The following is a 19,354-nucleotide window of genomic DNA, read 5'->3' on the forward strand; positions in this document are numbered from 1 at the left end:
GTGCTCATGAATGTGTGGCGTCAAAGGACCCTTTGATAATGAATAAAGTTGACTTCATAGCTTTTATTGGTAAGGTTATCAATACGACTCGGGTTGTGGAAACCAGAAATGCCAGGTTGAAGGTTATTGTGGAGACGGCAGAAGAGATATTGGGGGTAACAGATGTTACTTTTGACATGCTGAACAAGCCTAAGGGAGTGTTTAGGCATGGTATAGATACAGTTGAATGGGTTTTGGGGGAGGGGGAGGTAGAAGTTAGGGATTTATTTGGTTTAGAATGTTATTTTCATGGTAGTACAGAATTGGGCAGCTAATGATTGATCATACATTCAAGCATAGTGGGTGGGGAATGCATATAAACGATTGTTTGCGGACCGCCACGTTTCCATAGAAGAAGAAGAAGGAGGAGGAGGAGGAAGGAAGAAAGAAGCAGTGCAGTGGAGTGGAGTAGAGCGGAGTGGAATGGAGTGCAGTGCAGTGTAATGGAATGGAGTGCAGTGGGGTGGAGCGGACTGGAATGGAGCGGAGTGCTGAGAATATGATTGTAGAGCCAGTTTGGTCGGAGATGGACAATGGCTCTTTCCCGAGGTCTGAGATGCTGTGCCCGGGTGTTTTCCTGGATACCTGTCCTCATAATCACCTCCGTGGTGCTGTGGTCCTACTACGCCTATGTGTTTGAGCTATGTGTATGTAAGTATGGGGATTATGACTGTTGTCTGTTATGTTTTTGTCGGCGATGCTAGCTAGCTAACACAAACAGCTCTTTAAACCTGCTAGCCAAACCTAGCATCATGCTAACCAGGAAGCGTTTTTTTTCGTGATAATTGTCTTTATAAATCTAACTAGTGACCATATTGTACTGTTTTTTTGTTGTTGTTTCTAATTCCATTTGTGAACGAATTATACTGTTGTTACATTGACCTACCAAATCTAGGAAATAAATAGCTAGCTATATATTTAAAGGCCATTAACGTTACGGAATGTAGCTAACTATGTTGTGATAAGACACAGTATGTTAGCGAGCTACTGTAAGTACAGGTGTGAAGTAATCACCGTCAGACTGTAACATGTTGTTTTGCTGTCTTCACAACCCAAGTGTTAGCAGCTTCAGCTACCAAATATCTGTTGGAGTACTGCTGTACAGCTGTTTGCATGTCAATAATTCAGAATTGTCCAATGTGTGCTCTTCACAGTCACTATCAGCAACACATTGGAGAAGGGTGAGTTTTTTTTAAAAAACATATATGCCTAATCAATGGTCAGAATAGTCATCTGACACCTTGTAGACACTTGAATATCATCTTGATGGTTTCCTAAGTGTTGTATCTGTCTGTGTTTCCAGTGGCCTACCTACTGGTGTTCCATGTGTGTTTTGTGATGTTCTCCTGGACCTATTGGAAGGCCATCTTCACTCCTCCTGCCACACCCTGCAAGAAGGTAGGAGTTCATTGTTGGTGGTTTGTCCCGTCTGGAGTAGGCCTACATGGCCAAGCAAGACATCATCAAGACTTGTCTTGTTCACACTGCAAGCTGTAATGCTTAAATTATTATTAGTTTTTTTCCATATCTGTTTTGGAATACTGACTGTTCATACAGAAAGTTACAAAGTGACCAAATCAGATTTATGTGTTCAGAAAACAGTAATTTGCTGACTTGGCTATGCTAAGTCATAGTAACGACTGGCGTGTGTGCAGTGGTGTAGGCTGATTGGTGGTGGTGCTCGTGGGCTCTGCATCCTATCACTCAGAAGTTATGTAACAAGCGAAGGTTACAACGATGCCTCGCCATGGAAATTTCCCAGTTGCTTTGAATGTTCAAAATCATAGTGTGGGATCACTTTTAAAGCCTCAAAGGATAAGATGATCCAACTTTCAAAACGAGTCCTTTTTTGGCTAGACACAACAGTCAACTAGCTAGCTAGCTAACTTTTTATGTTGCTGGAAGCTTTTGAATATAATGTTGTCTATAACAGCCATAGAATGTTGCTGTTATAATCAGAAGATGATTCAAAGCCTGTGTATTTATTTGTATTCGTTATGGATCCCCATTAGTTCCTGCCAAGGCAGCAGCTTCTCTTCCTGGGGTTTATTATGGATCCCCATTAGTTCCTGCCAAGGCAGCAGCTACTCTTCCTGGGGTTTATTATGGATCCCCATTAGTTCCTGCCAAGGCAGCAGCTACTCTTCCTGGGGTTTATTATGGATCCCCGTTAGTTCCTGCCAAGGCAGCAGCTACTCTTCCTGGGGTTTATTATGGATCCCCATTAGTTCCTGCCAAGGCAGCAGCTACTCTTCCTGGGGTTTATTATGGATCCCCATTAGTTCCTGCCAAGGCAGAAGCTACTCTTCCTGGTGTTTATTATGGATCCCCATTAGTTCCTGCCAAGGCATCAGCTACTCTTCCTGGGGTTTATTATGGATCCCCATTAGTTCCTGCCAAGGCAGCAGCTACTCTTCCTGGGGGTTTATTATGGATCCCCATTAGTTCCTGCCAAGGCAGCAGCTACTCTTCCTGGGATCCATCAAAATTAATGCAGTTTATAAAATGTTTAAAACATTACAATACATTCACAGATTTGACAACACATGCTTCATCAAGGCTCATATTAGTAGAGCATTATAACGTGGTTGTTGGTTCCAGTTCCAGCTGTCGTACTCCGACAAGGACCGTTATGAGAGGGAGGAGAGGCCTGATGCTCAGAAACAGATTCTGGTGGACATCGCTAAGAGTCTCCCCATCTTCACTAGAGCTACGTCTGGAGGTGACCCACTCATATCTAAAGCAGCGACCCAAATGGCTCCCTATTCCCTTTGTAGTGCACTATACAGGGAACATGGTTCCATTTGGGACGCAACCAAGCTTTTCAAGTCCTGTTAGTAAACCTCCTATCAAACATTTACAACATGCAGCTGACTGTACTGATCAGTTAGATAAGGAAGGATCATATGACCTCTGTCTCTCTGTCTCTGTCTCTTTCTGTCTCTCACTCTGTCTGGGTGTGTTTCTCTCTCATTCTCTCTCTCTCATTCTCTCTCTCTCTGTATCTCATTCTCTCTCTCTCTGTATCTCATTCTCTCTCTCTCTGTATCTCATTCTCTCTCTCTGTATCTCATTCTCTCTCTGTATCTCATTCTCTCTCTGTATCTCATTCTCTCTCTCTCTGTTTCTCTCATTCTCTCTCTCTCTGTCTGTGTGTGTTTCTCTCTCTCATTCTCTCTCTTGTTCTCTCTCTCTGTCTCTCTGTCTCTGACTCCCCTCAGCTATCAGGTTCTGTGATCGGTGCCAGGTGCTGAAGCCTGACCGCAGTCACCATTGCTCTGTATGTGAAACGTAAGTCTCCCTGCTGTCATTATACACACAGACCCATACCCGTCTCCCTGTCTGTGTACAGATAACAATGATCTGATTGGACAGCATTAGTGTCTCTTGTACACCTGGAGAACAACACCTGTCCTGTTAATGACGATGACTAAACACTTTGGCCAGCTACTAGAATCTTCTTTCCCTTGGGGCCTGATTGATAAATGGGCTGTGTATATACTGAAATCTGACCTGTTTACTGCTGTTGTCTATAGACAGACATTTGAACCCCCAAAATGAATCTCTTGACAGTTTTCTCAAAGTAAAGAAAAAAAGTTGCAAACCTTTTTATGTTGCTTGAATGCTGCATTTTCTTACATTTTCTAATGGTAGTTGTTTACTTTAACCCTGTCCAGTAACATGTGTTGTCTGTTGCAGGTGTGTTCTGAAGATGGATCATCACTGTCCATGGTGGGTGGTTTAATATGGTCTGTCCATGGTGGGTGGTTAATATGGTCTGTCCGTGGTGGGTGGTTAATATGGTCTGTCCGTGGTGGGTGGTTTGATATGGTCTGTCCGTGGTGGGTGGTTAATATGGTCTGTCCGTGGTGGGTGGTTTAATATGGTGGGTGGTTTAATATGGTCTGTCCGTGGCGGGTGGTTTAATATGGTCTGTCCATGGTGGGTGGTTTAATATGGTCTGTCCATGGTGGGTGGTTTAATATGGTGGGTGGTTTAATATGGTCTGTCCGTGGTGGGTGGTTTAATATGGTCTGTCCATGGTGGGTGGTTTAATATGGTCTGTCCGTGGTGGGTGGTTAATATGGTCTGTCCACGGTGGGTGGTTTAATATGGTGGGTGGTTTAATATGGTCTGTCCGCAGTGGGTGGTTTAATATGGTCTGTCCGCGGTGGGTGTTTTAATATGGTGGGTGATTAATATGGTCTGTCCGTGGTGGGTGGTTTAATATGATCTGTCCACGGTGGGTGGTTTAATATGATCTGTCCGTGGTGGGTGATTAATATGGTCTGTCCATGGTGGGTGGTTTAATATGGTCTGTCCATGGCGAGTGGTCTGCGGGTGGTTTAATATGGTGGGTGATTAATATGGTCTGTCCATGGTGGGTGGTTTAATATGATCTGTCCGTGGCGGGTGGTTTAATATGGTCTGTCCACGGTGGGTGGTTTAATATGGTCTGTCCGTGGTGGGTGTTTTAATATGGTGGGTGGTTTAATATGTTCTGTCCGTGGTGGGTGATTAATATGGTCTGTCCATGGTGGGTGGTTTAATATGGTCTGTCCATGGTGGGTGGTTTAATATGGTGGGTGATTAATATGGTCTGTCCGTGGCGGGTGGTTTAATATGGTCTGTCCATGGTGGGTGGTTTAATATGGTCTGTCCATGGTGGGTGGTTTAATATGGTGGGTGGTTTAATATGGTCTGTCCGTGGTGGGTGGTTTAATATGGTCTGTCCATGGTGGGTGGTTTAATATGGTCTGTCCGTGGTGGGTGGTTAATATGGTCTGTCCACGGTGGGTGGTTTAATATGGTGGGTGGTTTAATATGGTCTGTCCGCAGTGGGTGGTTTAATATGGTCTGTCCGCGGTGGGTGTTTTAATATGGTGGGTGATTAATATGGTCTGTCCGTGGTGGGTGGTTTAATATGATCTGTCCACGGTGGGTGGTTTAATATGATCTGTCCGTGGTGGGTGATTAATATGGTCTGTCCATGGTGGGTGGTTTAATATGGTCTGTCCATGGCGAGTGGTCTGCGGGTGGTTTAATATGGTGGGTGATTAATATGGTCTGTCCATGGTGGGTGGTTTAATATGATCTGTCCGTGGCGGGTGGTTTAATATGGTCTGTCCACGGTGGGTGGTTTAATATGGTCTGTCCGTGGTGGGTGTTTTAATATGGTGGGTGGTTTAATATGTTCTGTCCGTGGTGGGTGATTAATATGGTCTGTCCATGGTGGGTGGTTTAATATGGTCTGTCCATGGTGGGTGGTTTAATATGGTGGGTGATTAATATGGTCTGTCCGTGGCGGGTGGTTTAATATGGTCTGTCCGTGGTGGGTGGTTTGATATGGTCTGTCCATGGTGGGTGGTTTAATATGGTGGGTGATTAATATGGTCTGTCCGTGGCGGGTGGTTTAATATGGTCTGTCCGTGGTGGGTGGTTTGATATGGTCTGTCCGTGGCGAGTGGTTTAATATGATCTGTCCGTGGTGGGTGGTTTAATATGATCTGTCCATGGCGAGTGGTTTAATATGATCTGTCCGTGGTGGGTGGTTTAATATGGTCTGTCCGTGGCGGGTGGTTTAATATGGTGGGTGGTTTAATATGGTCTGTCCGTGGCGGGTGGTTTAATATGGTGGGTGATTAATATGGTCTGTCCGTGGCGGGTGGTTTAATATGGTCTGTCCGTGGTGGGTGGTTTGATATGGTCTGTCCGTGGCGAGTGGTTTAATATGATCTGTCCGTGGTGGGTGGTTTAATATGATCTGTCCATGGCGAGTGGTTTAATATGATCTGTCCGTGGTGGGTGGTTTAATATGGTCTGTCCGTGGCGGGTGGTTTAATATGGTGGGTGGTTTAATATGGTCTGTCCGTGGCGGGTGGTTTAATATGGTCTGTCCACGGTGGGTGGTTTAATATGGTCTGTCCATGGTGGGTGGTTTAATATGGTGGGTGATTAATATGGTCTGTCCGTGGCGGGTGGTTTAATATGGTCTGTCCGTGGTGGGTGGTTTGATATGGTCTGTCCGTGGCGAGTGGTTTAATATGATCTGTCCGTGGTGGGTGGTTTAATATGATCTGTCCATGGCGAGTGGTTTAATATGATCTGTCCGTGGTGGGTGGTTTAATATGGTCTGTCCGTGGTGGGTGGTTAATATGGTCTGTCCGTGGTGGGTGGTTTGATATGGTCTGTCCATGGTGGGTGGTTTAATATGGTCTGTCCGTGGCGGGTGGTTTAATATGGTCTGTCCGTGGTGGGTGGTTAATATGGTCTGTCCATGGTGGGTGGTTTAATATGGTCTGTCCATGGTGGGTGGTTTAATATGGTGGGTGATTAATATGGTCTGTCCGTGGCGGGTGGTTTAATATGGTCTGTCCGTGGTGGGTGGTTTGATATGGTCTGTCCGTGGCGAGTGGTTTAATATGATCTGTCCGTGGTGGGTGGTTTAATATGATCTGTCCATGGCGAGTGGTTTAATATGATCTGTCCGTGGTGGGTGGTTTAATATGGTCTGTCCGTGGCGGGTGGTTTAATATGGTGGGTGGTTTAATATGGTCTGTCCGTGGCGGGTGGTTTAATATGGTCTGTCCACGGTGGGTGGTTTAATATGGTCTGTCCATGGTGGGTGGTTTAATATGGTGGGTGATTAATATGGTCTGTCCGTGGCGGGTGGTTTAATATGGTCTGTCCGTGGTGGGTGGTTTGATATGGTCTGTCCGTGGCGAGTGGTTTAATATGATCTGTCCGTGGTGGGTGGTTTAATATGATCTGTCCATGGCGAGTGGTTTAATATGATCTGTCCGTGGTGGGTGGTTTAATATGGTCTGTCCGTGGTGGGTGGTTAATATGGTCTGTCCGTGGTGGGTGGTTTGATATGGTCTGTCCATGGTGGGTGGTTTAATATGGTCTGTCCGTGGCGGGTGGTTTAATATGGTCTGTCCGTGGTGGGTGGTTAATATGGTCTGTCCATGGTGGGTGGTTTAATATGGTCTGTCCATGGTGGGTGGTTTAATATGGTCTGTCCGTGGCGGGTGGTTTAATATGGTCTGTCCGTGGTGGGTGGTTAATATGGTCTGTCCATGGTGGGTGGTTTAAATGGTGGGTGATTAATATGGTCTGTCCGTGGCGGGTGGTTTAATATGGTCTGTCCGTGGCGGGTGGTTTAATATGGTCTGTCCGTGGTGGGTGGTTAATATGGTCTGTCCATGGTGGGTGGTTTAATATGGTCTGTCCGTGGTGGGTGGTTTAATATGGTGGGTGGTTTAATATGGTCTGTCCGTGGTGGGTGGTTTAATATGGTCTGTCCACGGTGGGTGGTTTAATATGGTCCGTCTGTTGTCTCTCTCTCCATGGTAAATAACTGTCTCTCTCTCTCTCTCTCTCCATGGTAAATAACTGTCTCTCTCTCTCTCCAGGGTGAATAACTGTCTCTCTCTCTCTCTCTCTCTCCAGGGTGAATAACTGTCTCTCTCTCTCTCTAGGGTGAATAACTGTCTCTCTCTCCAGGGTGAATAACTGTCTCTCTCTCTCTCTCTCCAGGGTGAATAACTCTCTCTCTCTCTCTCTAGGGTGAATAACTCTCTCTCTCTCTCTCTCTAGGGTGAATAACTGTCTCTCTCTCTTTCTCTCTCCAGGGTGAGTAACTCACTCTCTCTCTCTCTCTCTCTAGGGTGAATAACTCTCTCTCTCTCTCTCTCTCTCTCCAGGGTGAATAACTGTCTCTCTCTCTCTCCAGGGTGAATAACTGTATCTCTCTCTCTCCAGGGTGAATAACTGTCTCTCTCTCTCTCCAGGGTGAATAACTGTCTCTCTCTCTCTCCAGGGTGAATAACTGTATCTCTCTCTCTCCAGGGTGAATAACTGTCTCTCTCTCTCTCTAGGGTGAATAACTGTCTCTCTCTCCAGGGTGAATAACTGTCTCTCTCTCTCTCTCTCCAGGGTGAATAACTCTCTCTCTCTCTCTCTAGGGTGAATAACTGTCTCTCTCTCTTTCTCTCTCCAGGGTGAATAACTCTCACTCTCTCTCTCCAGGGTGAATAACTGTCTCTCTCTCTCTCTCCAGGGTGAATAACTGTCTCTCTCTCTCTCCCTCTCTCCAGGGTGAATAACTGTGTGGGGTTCTCCAACTACAAGTTCTTCCTCCTCTTCCTGTCCTACTCCATGGTCTACTGTGTGTTCATCTCTGCCTCAGTCTTCAGATTCTTCATCAACTTCTGGGTGGTGAGTGGTGATGGATGTTTTACATCCCAGCTTAGTCTGTGTCTCAAAAGCTCCCCTATTCCCTATAGAGTACCTACCTCTGTCCAGGGCCCACAGAGCTCTGGTCAACAGTGAAGCACAGAGAACAGGGCGCCATTTCCCACCCCCTTAGTAATTTATCAGACACTCCTATCCACTGCATTCCAGAGCTAGTCAGATCACATGACCTACTGCTGGTGTAACCATGGTAACATATTGACATAAGCTGTATCAACAGTCAGATCACATAACCTACTGCTGGTGTAACCATGGTAACATATTGACATAAGCTGTGTCAACAGTCAGATCACATGACCTACTGCTGGTGTAACCATGGTAACATATTGGCATAAGCTGTGTCAACAGTCAGATCACATGACCTACTGCTGGTGTAACCATGGTAACATATTGACATAAGCTGTGTCAACAGTCAGATCACATGACCTACTGCTGGTGTAACCATAGTAACATATTGATGTAAGCTGACTCAGCACAAGGCACATTGTTTGTTGTGGAACGGCAGAGGTTCTCCTACACGGTTGTAGTTCTCCGTGTTGTGTGTGTTCTCCTACAGGGGGACCTGCCAAATGGACCCGCTAAGTTCCACGTTCTCTTCCTGATGTTTGTGGCTTTGATGTTCTTGGTCAGTCTCATGTTCCTGTTGGGTTACCACTGCTGGCTGGTCGTCCAGAACCGGTCCACACTAGGTAATACACACAGCTGCCATTTTGTGGCAATAAGAGCTGATCCGCTGCATTAGCAGTGTAGGTCTTCAATTTCATGGAGAAACACAGCCACTGAAATCTATTCCTCTTTCCTCCTCTTTCCTCCCCCTCCCTCTCCTCCCCCTCCTCCCCTCCCTCTACTCCCCTCCCTCTACTCCCCCTCCTCCCCTGACTCCCCCTCCCTCTACTCCCCCTACTCCCCCTCCTCCCATCCCTCTACTCCCTCTCCTCCCCTCCCTCTACTCCCCCTCCTCCCCTCCCTCTACTCCTCTGACTCCCCCTCCCTCTACTCCCCCTCCTCCCCCTCCCTCTACTCCCCCTCCTCCCCTCCCCCTCCTCCCCTCCCTCTACTCCCCCTCCCTCTCTTCCCCCCTCTCTCCTCTCATCCAGAGGCGTTCTCTGCTCCAGTCTTCACGACAGGACCAGACCGTAATGGTTTCAATGTGGGGATCAGGAGGAACCTGCAGCAGGTGTTTGGAGACAATAAGAGACTCTGGTTCCTGCCTATCTGCACCAGGTGAGATTCTAACCCTAATCTCTACCCCCTAACCTCTAGTTTCTAACCTCTAACCTCTACCCCCTAACCTCCATCCTCTACCCATTAACCCTAACCTCTACCTCATCTAACCTGACCTTTAACCCCTAGGCCTTAACCCCTAGGCCTTAACCCTTACATCGTGTCCTCTACACCCTTAACCCCTAGACCCTTAACCCTTACATCCTATCCTCTAGACCAGGGGTAATTCAACTCTGACCCTACGAGGTCCAGAGTACTGCTTGTTTTCTGTTCTACCTGATCATTAATTACACCCACATGGTGTCCCAGGTCTAAATCAGTCCCTGATTAGAGGGGAATCACCCACCTGGAGTCCCAGGTCTATATCAGTCCCTGATTAGAGGGGAATCACCCACCTGGAGTCCCAGGTCTATATCAGTCCCTGATTAGAGGGGAATCACCCACCTGGAGTCCCAGGTCTAAATCAGTCCCTGATTAGAGGGGAATCACCCACCTGGAGTCCCAGGTCTAAATCAGTCCCTGATTAGAGGGGGATCCCCCACCTGCTGTCCCAGGTCTAAATCAGTCCCTGATTAGAGGGTAATCACCCACCTGGTGTCCCAGGTCTAAATCAGTCCCTGATTAGAGGGGAATCACCCATCTGGAGTCCCAGGTCTAAATCAGTCCCTGATTAGAGGGGAATCACCCACCTGGAGTCCCAGGTCTATATCAGTCCCTGATTAGAGGGGAATCACCCACCTGGTGTCCCAGGTCTATATCAGTCCCTGATTAGAGGGGAATCACCCACCTGGAGTCCCAGGTCTAAATCAGTCCCTGATTAGAGGGGAATCACCCACCTGGAGTCCCAGGTCTAAATCAGTCCCTGATTAGAGGGGGATCCCCCACCTGCTGTCCCAGGTCTAAATCAGTCCCTGATTAGAGGGGAACAATTAAAACACGCTGTGGAACTGGCTTCAAAGTCCAGAGATGAGTTTGAGGGCTCCTACCCCAGGGCTCTCCAACCCTGTTCCTGGAGAGATACCCTCCTGTAGGTTTTAACTCCAACCCTGTTCCTGGAGAGACCCTCCTGTAGGTTTTAACTCCAACCCTGTTCCTGGAGAGATACCCTCCTGTAGGTTTTAACTCCAACCCTGTTCTTAGAGAGAGACCCTCCTGTAGGTTTTAACTCCAACCCTGTTCTTAGAGAGAGACCCTCCTGTAGGTTTTAACTCCAACCCTGTTCCTGGAGAGAGACCCTCCTGTAGGTTTTAACTCCAACCCTGTTCCTGGAGAGATACCCTCCTGTAGGTTTTAACTCCAACCCTGTTCCTGGAGAGATACCCTCCTGTAGGTTTTAACTCCAACCCTGTTCCTGGAGAGATACCCTCCTGTAGGTTTTAACTCCAACCCTGTTCCTGGAGAGATACCCTCCACAAGGGTATGTGCTCTGCCCGTGGCCACGCACGCCTCCAACTCAATCATCAAGTTTGTAGATGACACAACAGTAGTGGACTTGATTACCAACAACGATGAAACGGCCTACAGGGAGGAGGTGAGAGCTCTGATGGAGTGGTGCCAGGGAAATAACCTCAACGTCAACAGAAGGAAGGAGCTGAGGGAGCATGCCTCTATCCACATCGACAGAACCGCAGTGGAGAAGGTGGAAAAGCTTGAAGTTCCTCGACATACACATCACTAACAACCTGTAATGGTCCACCCACACAGACAGTGTGGTGATGAAGGCTCAACAGCGCCTCTTCAACCTCAGGAGGCTGAATACATTTGGCTTGTCTCCTAAGACCCTCACAAACTTTTACAGATGCACAATTACATCCTGGTACGGCAACTGCACTGCCGGCAACCGCAGGGCTCTCCAGAGGGTGGTACGATCTGCCCCCGGTGATGTGTTGGGAAAACTACCTGCCCTCCAGGACACCTTCAGCACCCGATGTCACAGGAAGGCCAAAAAGATCATCAAGGACAACAACCACCCCGAGCCACTCCCTGTTCACCCCGCTATCGTCCAGAAGGCGAGGTCAGTATAGGTGCATCAAAGCAGGGACCGAGAGACAGAAGCAGTTTTTCAATGTCAAGGCCATCAGACTGTTAAAATAGCCATCACTAGCCGGCTACCACCCGGTTACTCAACCCTGCACCTTAGAGGCTGCTGCCCTATATACATAGAATCACTGGTCACTTTGATAATGGAACAATGGTCACTTTAATAATGGAACACTGGTCACTTTAATAATGGAACACTGGTCACTTTAATAATGGAACACCGGTCACTTTGATAATGGAACACTGGTCACTTTAATAATGGAACACTGGTCACTTTGATAATGGAACACTGGTCACTTTGATAATGGAACACTGGTCACTTTAATAATGGAACACTGGTCACTTTGATAATGGAACACTAGTCACTTTGATAATGGAACACTGGCCACTTTGATAATTGAACACTGGTCACTTTGATAATGGAACACCGGCCACTTTGATAATGGAACACCGGTCACTCTGATAATGGAACACCGGTCAATCTGATAATGGAACACTGGTCATTCTGATAATGGAACACTGGCCATTCTGATAATGGAACACTGGCCACTTTAATAATGGAACACTGGCCACTTTGATAATGGAACACTGGCCACTTTGATAATGGAACACTGGTCAAATCAAATCAAATTTATTTATATAGCCCTTCGTACATCAGCTGATATCTCAAAGTGCTTTTCCAGAAACCCAGCCTAAAACCCCAAACAGCAAGCAATGCAGGTGTAGAAGCACAGTGGCTAGGAAAAACTCCCTAGAAAGGCCAAAACCTAGGAAGAAACCTAGAGAGGAACCAGGCTATGTGGGGTGGCCAGTCCTCTTCTGGCTGTGCCGGGTGGAGATTATAACAGAACATGGCCAAGATGTTCAAATGTTCATAAATGACCAGCATGGTCGAATAATAATAAGGCAGAACAGTTGAAACTGGAGCAGCAGCACGGCCAGGTGAACTGGGGACAGCAAGGAGTCATCATGCCAGGTAGTCCTGAGGCATGGTCCTAGGGCTCAGGTCCTCCGAGAGAGAAAGAAAGAGAGAATTAGAGAAAGCACACTTAAATTCACACAGGACACCGAATAGGACAGAAGAAGTACTCCAGATATAACAAACTGACCCCAGCCCCCCGACACAAACTACTGCAGCATAAATACTGGAGGCTGAGACACTTTGGTCACTTTGATAATGGAACACTGGTCACTTTGATAATGGAACACTGGTCACTTTAATAATGGAAAACCGGTCTCTTTGATAATGGAACACCGGTCACTTTGATAATGGAATCACTGGCCACTTTAATAATGGTACACTGGCCACTTTAATAATGGTACACTGGCCACTTTAATAATGGAACACTGGCCACTTTAATAATGGAACACTGGTCACTTTAATAATGGAACACCGGTCACTTTGATAATGGAACACTGGTCACTTTAATAATGGAACACTGGTCACTTTAATAATGGAACACCGGTCACTTGGATAATGGAACACTGGCCACTTTAATAATGGAACACTGGTCACTTTAATAATGGAACACTGGTCACTTGGATAATGGAACACTGGCCACTTTAATAATGGAACACTGGTCACTTTAATAATGGAACACTGGCCACTTTAATAATGGAACACTGGCCACTTTAATAATGGAACACTGGTCACTTTAATAATGGAACACCGGTCACTTTGATAATGGAATCACTGGTCACTTTGATAATGGAATCACTGGTCACTTTAATAATTTTCACATACAGCTTTACTCCTCTCATATGTATAAACTGTATTCTGTTTGTTTGTCTATGCCATTCCAACATTGCTCGTCCTCGTATTCATGTTTTTCTTCATTCTCTTCTTTTACATTTAGATTTGTGTATATTGTTGTGAATTGTTAGATATTACTGCACTGTTAGAGCTAGAAACACAATTTCACTACACCTCAATAACATCTGCTAAATATGAGTATGGACCAATAACATCTGTTAAATATGGACCAATAACATCTGTTAAATATGTGACCAATAACATCTGTTAAATATGGACCAATAACATCTGCTAAATATGTGACCAATAACATCTGTTAAATATGGACCAATAACATCTGTTAAATATGGACCAATAACATCTGTTAAATATGTGACCAATAACATCTGTTAAATATGGACCAATAACATCTGCTAAATATGTGACCAATAACATCTGTTAAATATGGACCAATAACATCTGTTAAATATGGACCAATAACATCTGTTAAATATGGACCAATAACATCTGTTAAATATGTGTATGGACCAATAACATCTGTTAAATATGGACCAATAACATCTGTTAAATATGTGTATGGACCAATAACATCTGTTAAATATGGACCAATAACATCTGCTAAATATGTGTATGTACCAATAACATCTGTTAAATATGTACCAATAACATCTGTTAAATATGTGACCAATAACATCTTAAATATGGACCAATAACATCTGTTAAATATGGACCAATAACATCTGTTAAATATGGACCAATAACATCTGTTAAATATGGACCAATAACATCTGTTAAATATGGACCAATAACATCTTAAATACAGTTGAAGTCGGAAGTTTACATACACCTCAGCCAAAGACATTTAAACTCAGTTTTTCACAATTCCTGACATTTAATCCTAGTAAAGATTCCCTGTCTTTGTTCAGTTAGGATCACCACTTTATTTTAAGAATGTGAAATGTCAGAATAATTGTGAGATAATTATTAATTTCAGCTTTTATTACACATTCCCAGTGGGTCAGAAGTTTACATACACTCTATTATTTGGTAGAATTGCCTTTAAATTGTTTAACTTGGGTCAAAAGTTTCGGGTAGCCTTCCACAAGCTTCCCAAAATAAGATGGGTGGCCACTCTTCCTGGCCATTCCTCCTGACAGAGCTGGTGTAACTGAGTCAGGTTTGAAGGCCTCCTTGCTCTCGCACGCTTTTTCAGTTCTGCCAACAAACTTTATATAGGATTGAGGTCAGGGCTTTGTGATGGCCACTACAATACCTTGACTTTGTTGTCCTTAAGCCATTTTGCCACAACTTTGGAAGTATGCTTGGGGTCATTGTCCATTCAGAAGACAAATTTGCGACCAAGCTTTAACTTCCTGACTGATGTCTTGAGATGTAGCTTCAATATATCCACATAATTTCCCCCCTCATGATGCCATCTATTTTGTGAAGTGCACCAGTTCTTCCTGCAGCAAAGCACCCCCACAACTTGATGCTGCCACCCCCGTGCTTCACGGTTGGGATGGTGTTCTTCGGCTTGCAAGCCTCCCCCAAACATAACGATGGTCATTATGGCCAAACAGTTCTATTTTTGTTTCATCAGACCAGAGGACATTTCTCCAAAAAGTACGATCTTTGTTCCCATGTGCAGTTGCAAACCGTAGTCTGGCTTTTTTATGGCAGTTTTGGAGCAGTGGCTTCTTCCTTGCTGAGCGGCCTTTCAGGTTATGTCGATATAGGACTTGTTTTACTGTGGATATAGATACTTTTGTACCTGTTTCCTCCAGCATCTTCACAAGGTCCTTTGCTATTGTTCTGGGATTGATTTGCACCACAGTACATTCATCTCTAGGAGAGAGAACGCGTCTCCTTTCTGAGTGGTATGACGGCTGCGTGGTCCCATGGTGTTTATACTTGCGTACTATTGTTTGTACAGATGAACGTGGTGCCTTCAGGCATTTGGAAATTGCTCCCAAGGATGAACCGGACTTGTGGAGGTCTACAATTTCTGAGGTCTTGGCTGATTTCTTTTGATTTTCCCATGATGTCAAGCAAAGAGGCCACTGAGTTTGAAGGTAGGCCTTGAAATGCATCCACAGGTACACCTCCAATTGACTCAAATTATGTCAATTAGCCTATCAGAAGCTTTTAAAGCCATGACATAATTTTCTAGAATTTCCAAGCTGTTTAAGGGCACAGTCAACTTAGTGTATATAAACATCTGACCCACTGGAATTGTGATACTGTGAATTATAAGATAAATAATCTGAAAACAATTATTGGAAAAATGACTTGTGTACCAAGTAGATGTCCTAACCGACTTGCCAAAACTATAGTTTGTTAACAAGAGAGTGGTTGAAAAAACAGTTTTAATGACTCCAACCTCAGTGTATGTAAACTTCTGACTTCAACTGTATGTGACCGGGCCAATAATCACATGTATTTATAAAGCCCTTCTTACATCAGCTGATATCTCAAAGTGCTGTACAGAAACCCAGCCTAAAACCCCAAACAGCAAGCAATGCAGGTGTAGAAGCACGGTGGCTAGGAAAAACTCCCTAGAAAGGCCAAAACCTAGGAAGAAACCTAGAGAGGAACCAGGCTATGAGGGGTGGCCAGTCCTCTTCTGGCTGTGCCGGGTGGAGATAACAGAACATGGCCAAGATGTTCAAATGTTCATAAATGACCAGCATGGTCAAATAATAATAATCACAGTAGTTGTTGAGGGTGCAGCAAGACATCACCTCAGGAGTAAATGTCAGTTGGCTTTTCATAGTCGATCATTCAGAGTATCTCTACCGCTCCTGCTGTCTCTAGAGAGTTGAAAACAGCAGGTCTGGGACAGGTAGCACGTCCGGTGAACAGGCCAGGGTTCCATAGCCGCAGGCAGAACAGTTGAAACTGGAGCAGCAGCACGGCCAGGTGGACTGGGGACAGCAAGGAGTCATCATGCCAGGTAGTCCTGAGGCATGGTCCTAGGGCTCAGGTCCTCCGAGAGAAAGAGAATTAGAGAGAGCATACTTAAATTCACAGGACACTGGATAAGACAGGAGAAGTACTCCAGATATAACAGATAGACCCTAGCCCCCCGACACATAAACTACTGCAGCATAAATACTGGAGGCTGAGACGGGAGGGGTCAGGAGACACTGTGGACCAATAACAGCTGTTAAATATGTGTATGGAACGATACGATTTGATTTGTTTTAATGTGTTTCCCAGCCGAGGAGATGGCCTCTACTTCCCCGACTATGGATATTTAACCCCATCATGTCTGTGTTTCTGTTTTGCCCAGCCAAGGAGATGGCCACTACTTCCCTCTGAAGAGTCTGAGTGAATCCTCAACCTCTCTATTAGCCAATGAGGAGAAATGGGATGAGGAAGAGGAGTCAGAGGACGACAACATAAGTAAGGAGGCCAATAGGACCGATTCTTAGACGAATATCTATCAGGGAAGAATATATGATGTGGTGGTGGTGTCCCTAATTTACTGCTAGGTTGCATGGTGGTTCAACCTTGTGCTGTGGACAATAAAACGCCACTCAAATGTGCAATTTTGTCAGACAACACAATGCCACAGATGTCTCAAGTTTTGAAGGAGCGTGCAATTGGCATGGTGACTACAGGAATGTCCACCAGAGCTGTTGCCGGAGAATTTAATGTTAATTTCTCTACCATAAACTGCCTCCAACGTCATTTTAGAGAATTTGACAGTACGTCCAACCAGTCTCAAAACCGCAGACCACGTGTAACCACGCCAGCCCCGGACCTCCACATCCGGCTTCTTCACCTGCGGGGTCGTCGGTCACCAGACACCCGGACAGCTGATGAAACTGAGGAGTATTTCTGTCTGTAATAAAGTCCTTTTGTGGGGAAAAACGAATTGTGATTGGCCTGGCTCCCCAGTGGCTGGGCCTGGCTCCCCAGTGGGTTGGCCTGGCTCCCCAGTGGGTTGGCCTGGCTCCCCAGTGGGTTGGCCTGGCTCCCCAGTGGCTGGGCCTGGCTCCCCAGTGGCTGGGCCTGGCTCCCCAGTGGGTTGGCCTGGCTCCCCAGTGGGTTGGCCTGGCTCCCCAGTGGGTTGGCCTGGCTCCCCAGTGGCTGGGCCTGGCTCCCCAGTGGCTGGGCCTGGCTCCCCAGTGGGTTGGCCTGGCTCCCCAGTGGGTTGGCCTATGTCCTCCCAGGCCCACCCATGGTTGCACCCCTGCCCAGTCATGTAAAATCCATAGATTAGGGCCTAATGAGTTTTTCAATTGACTGATTTCCTAGAATGAACTGTACCTGTAACTAAATTGTTGAGATTGTGGCATGTGGGCTTTTATAATGATGTTCTGTGTACTAAATGAAATGGTCAACCCCCAATCTGTGAACGATATAATACTGTCTGTCAGGGGAAGCCACACTGAACAGGAATATAAAGGCAACATGTGACGTGTTGGTCCCATGTTTCAGGAGCTGAAATCAAATAGATGTTCCATACACACCAAGCTTATTTCTCTAAAATTCTGTGCACAAATTTGTTTACAACCCATTTCTCCATGTCGCAAGGATCTGTACACAATTTGTGGAAGCTGAAAATGTCCCAGTTTCATGGCCTACGTACTTACCAGCCGTGTCACCCGTTGAGCATGTTTGGGATGCTCTGTTCCAGTTCCCGCCGATATCCAGCAACTTCTCACAGCCATTAAAGAGGAGTGGGATCCTGATCAACACTCTGTGAAGGCGATGTGGTGCTGTATGAGGTGGTCACACCAAATACTGACTGGTTTTCTGAGCCACGCCCATATCTGTATTAAAGGTATCTGTGACCAACAGATGCATACCTGTATTCTCTTTTTAAAGGTATCTGTGACCAACAGATGCATACCTGTATTCTATTTTTAAAGGTATCTGTGACCAACAGATGCATACCTGTATTCTCTTTTTAAAGGTATCTGTGACCAACAGATGCATACCTGTATTCTCTTTTTAAAGGTATCTGTGACCAACAGATGCATACCTGTATTCCCAGCCATGTGAAATCCATAGATTAGGGCCTGATACATTGATTTAAATTGACTGATTTCCTCATATGGACTGTAACTCAGTCAAATCTTAGAAATTGTTGCATGTTGTGTTTTTTTTGTGTGGGGTGGGGGGGGGGGTGAACTTTGAATTAAACAATGTTCCTGTATGAATCTGTATTTTCCAGGTGGTGACAGGGATCCCTCTGTTACCGTAGAGATGGACGAAGAGGAGTAGGATCACTTTATGGACTTTATAAACGGTGCAGTGGGTGTTGTACCCTGAGGAGGCAGACAGACCCTGAGGAGGCAGACAGACGTTGTGGGACCATCGGACACAGGAAGACCTCGGCGTGCAGCCAAAACGTTCTTAGACGTCACCTTCTCAACATCAGGAAGAGTTTTCAGTTCACCGTGGAGGAAGGACAATGTTAGGGGAACAGAAGTCAACTAATATTATGTCACAGTACACGATTGTTTTAAGAGAAAGACCATGTCTAGCACTTTCTCCTTACTTCTGTTGTCTCTCTACTTCTGTTGTCTCTCTCTGTCTCCCTACTTCTGTTGTCTCTCTCTGTCTCCCTACTTCTGTTGTCTCTCTCTGTCTCCCTACCTCTCCTGTATTATTGTGTATCTTATATAGTACTAGGCTACTAGCTAGCTTTTCATTTCTCGCCTGTTTTTTTGCCCGTATTTTGTTAATGTAAATAGCTTTGTGATTTACATCTAAGTGAAAAGAGCTCTATAAATGTATTGTATTATCATTATTCCATTTGCCCTTAAGGCCCAATCAGAATGGAGAAAGCCCATTAAAACCACATGTATTTGTTGTCATCTTAGGGCCATGCACCTGTCGTTCCTTTGTATTGTAAAGATGCTGCCCTGCCCAAATCAAATGTTATCTGTCACATGCGCCGAATACAACAGGTGTAGTAGACCTTACAGTGAAATGCTGACTTACAAGCCCTTAACCAACAGTACAGTTTTAATGAAAATAAGTGTTAAAGTATTTACTAAAATAAACAAAATATTTAAAATAAATAAA

The 19,354-nt window shown here is 45.5% G+C and overlaps 1 protein-coding gene across 1 annotated transcript; it reads left to right on the forward strand.

Annotated features, from left to right (window-relative positions):
* Positions 1-389: 389 nt before the first annotated feature.
* On the forward strand, positions 390-19,354 carry LOC139366604 (zinc finger DHHC-type palmitoyltransferase 15b). The gene is made up of 11 exons (XM_071104288.1): positions 390-690; positions 1,194-1,220; positions 1,343-1,437; positions 2,641-2,761; positions 3,261-3,330; positions 3,739-3,771; positions 8,139-8,259; positions 8,852-8,984; positions 9,393-9,519; positions 16,605-16,717; positions 18,498-19,354. The coding sequence occupies exons 1-11, from the start codon at positions 573-575 to the stop codon at positions 18,545-18,547; spliced, it is 1,008 nt and encodes a 335-aa protein (XP_070960389.1). The 5' UTR covers positions 390-572; the 3' UTR covers positions 18,548-19,354.

Source organism: Oncorhynchus clarkii, chromosome 14 (genome assembly GCF_045791955.1).
Source record: "Oncorhynchus clarkii lewisi isolate Uvic-CL-2024 chromosome 14, UVic_Ocla_1.0, whole genome shotgun sequence".
NCBI classification, from domain to species: Eukaryota; Metazoa; Chordata; class Actinopteri; order Salmoniformes; family Salmonidae; genus Oncorhynchus; species Oncorhynchus clarkii.

Excerpts from the sequence above, each read along its gene's own strand:
- LOC139366604 (XM_071104288.1), top strand. The coding sequence starts at position 573 with ATGGCTCTTTCCCGAGGTCTGAGATGCTGTGCCCGGGTGTTTTCCTGG. Across the intron at positions 1,438-2,640 it reads CTGCCACACCCTGCAAGAAG|TTCCAGCTGTCGTACTCCGA; the intron begins GTAGGAGTTCAT and ends TGTTGGTTCCAG. Across the intron at positions 3,772-8,138 it reads ATGGATCATCACTGTCCATG|GGTGAATAACTGTGTGGGGT; the intron begins GTGGGTGGTTTA and ends CCCTCTCTCCAG.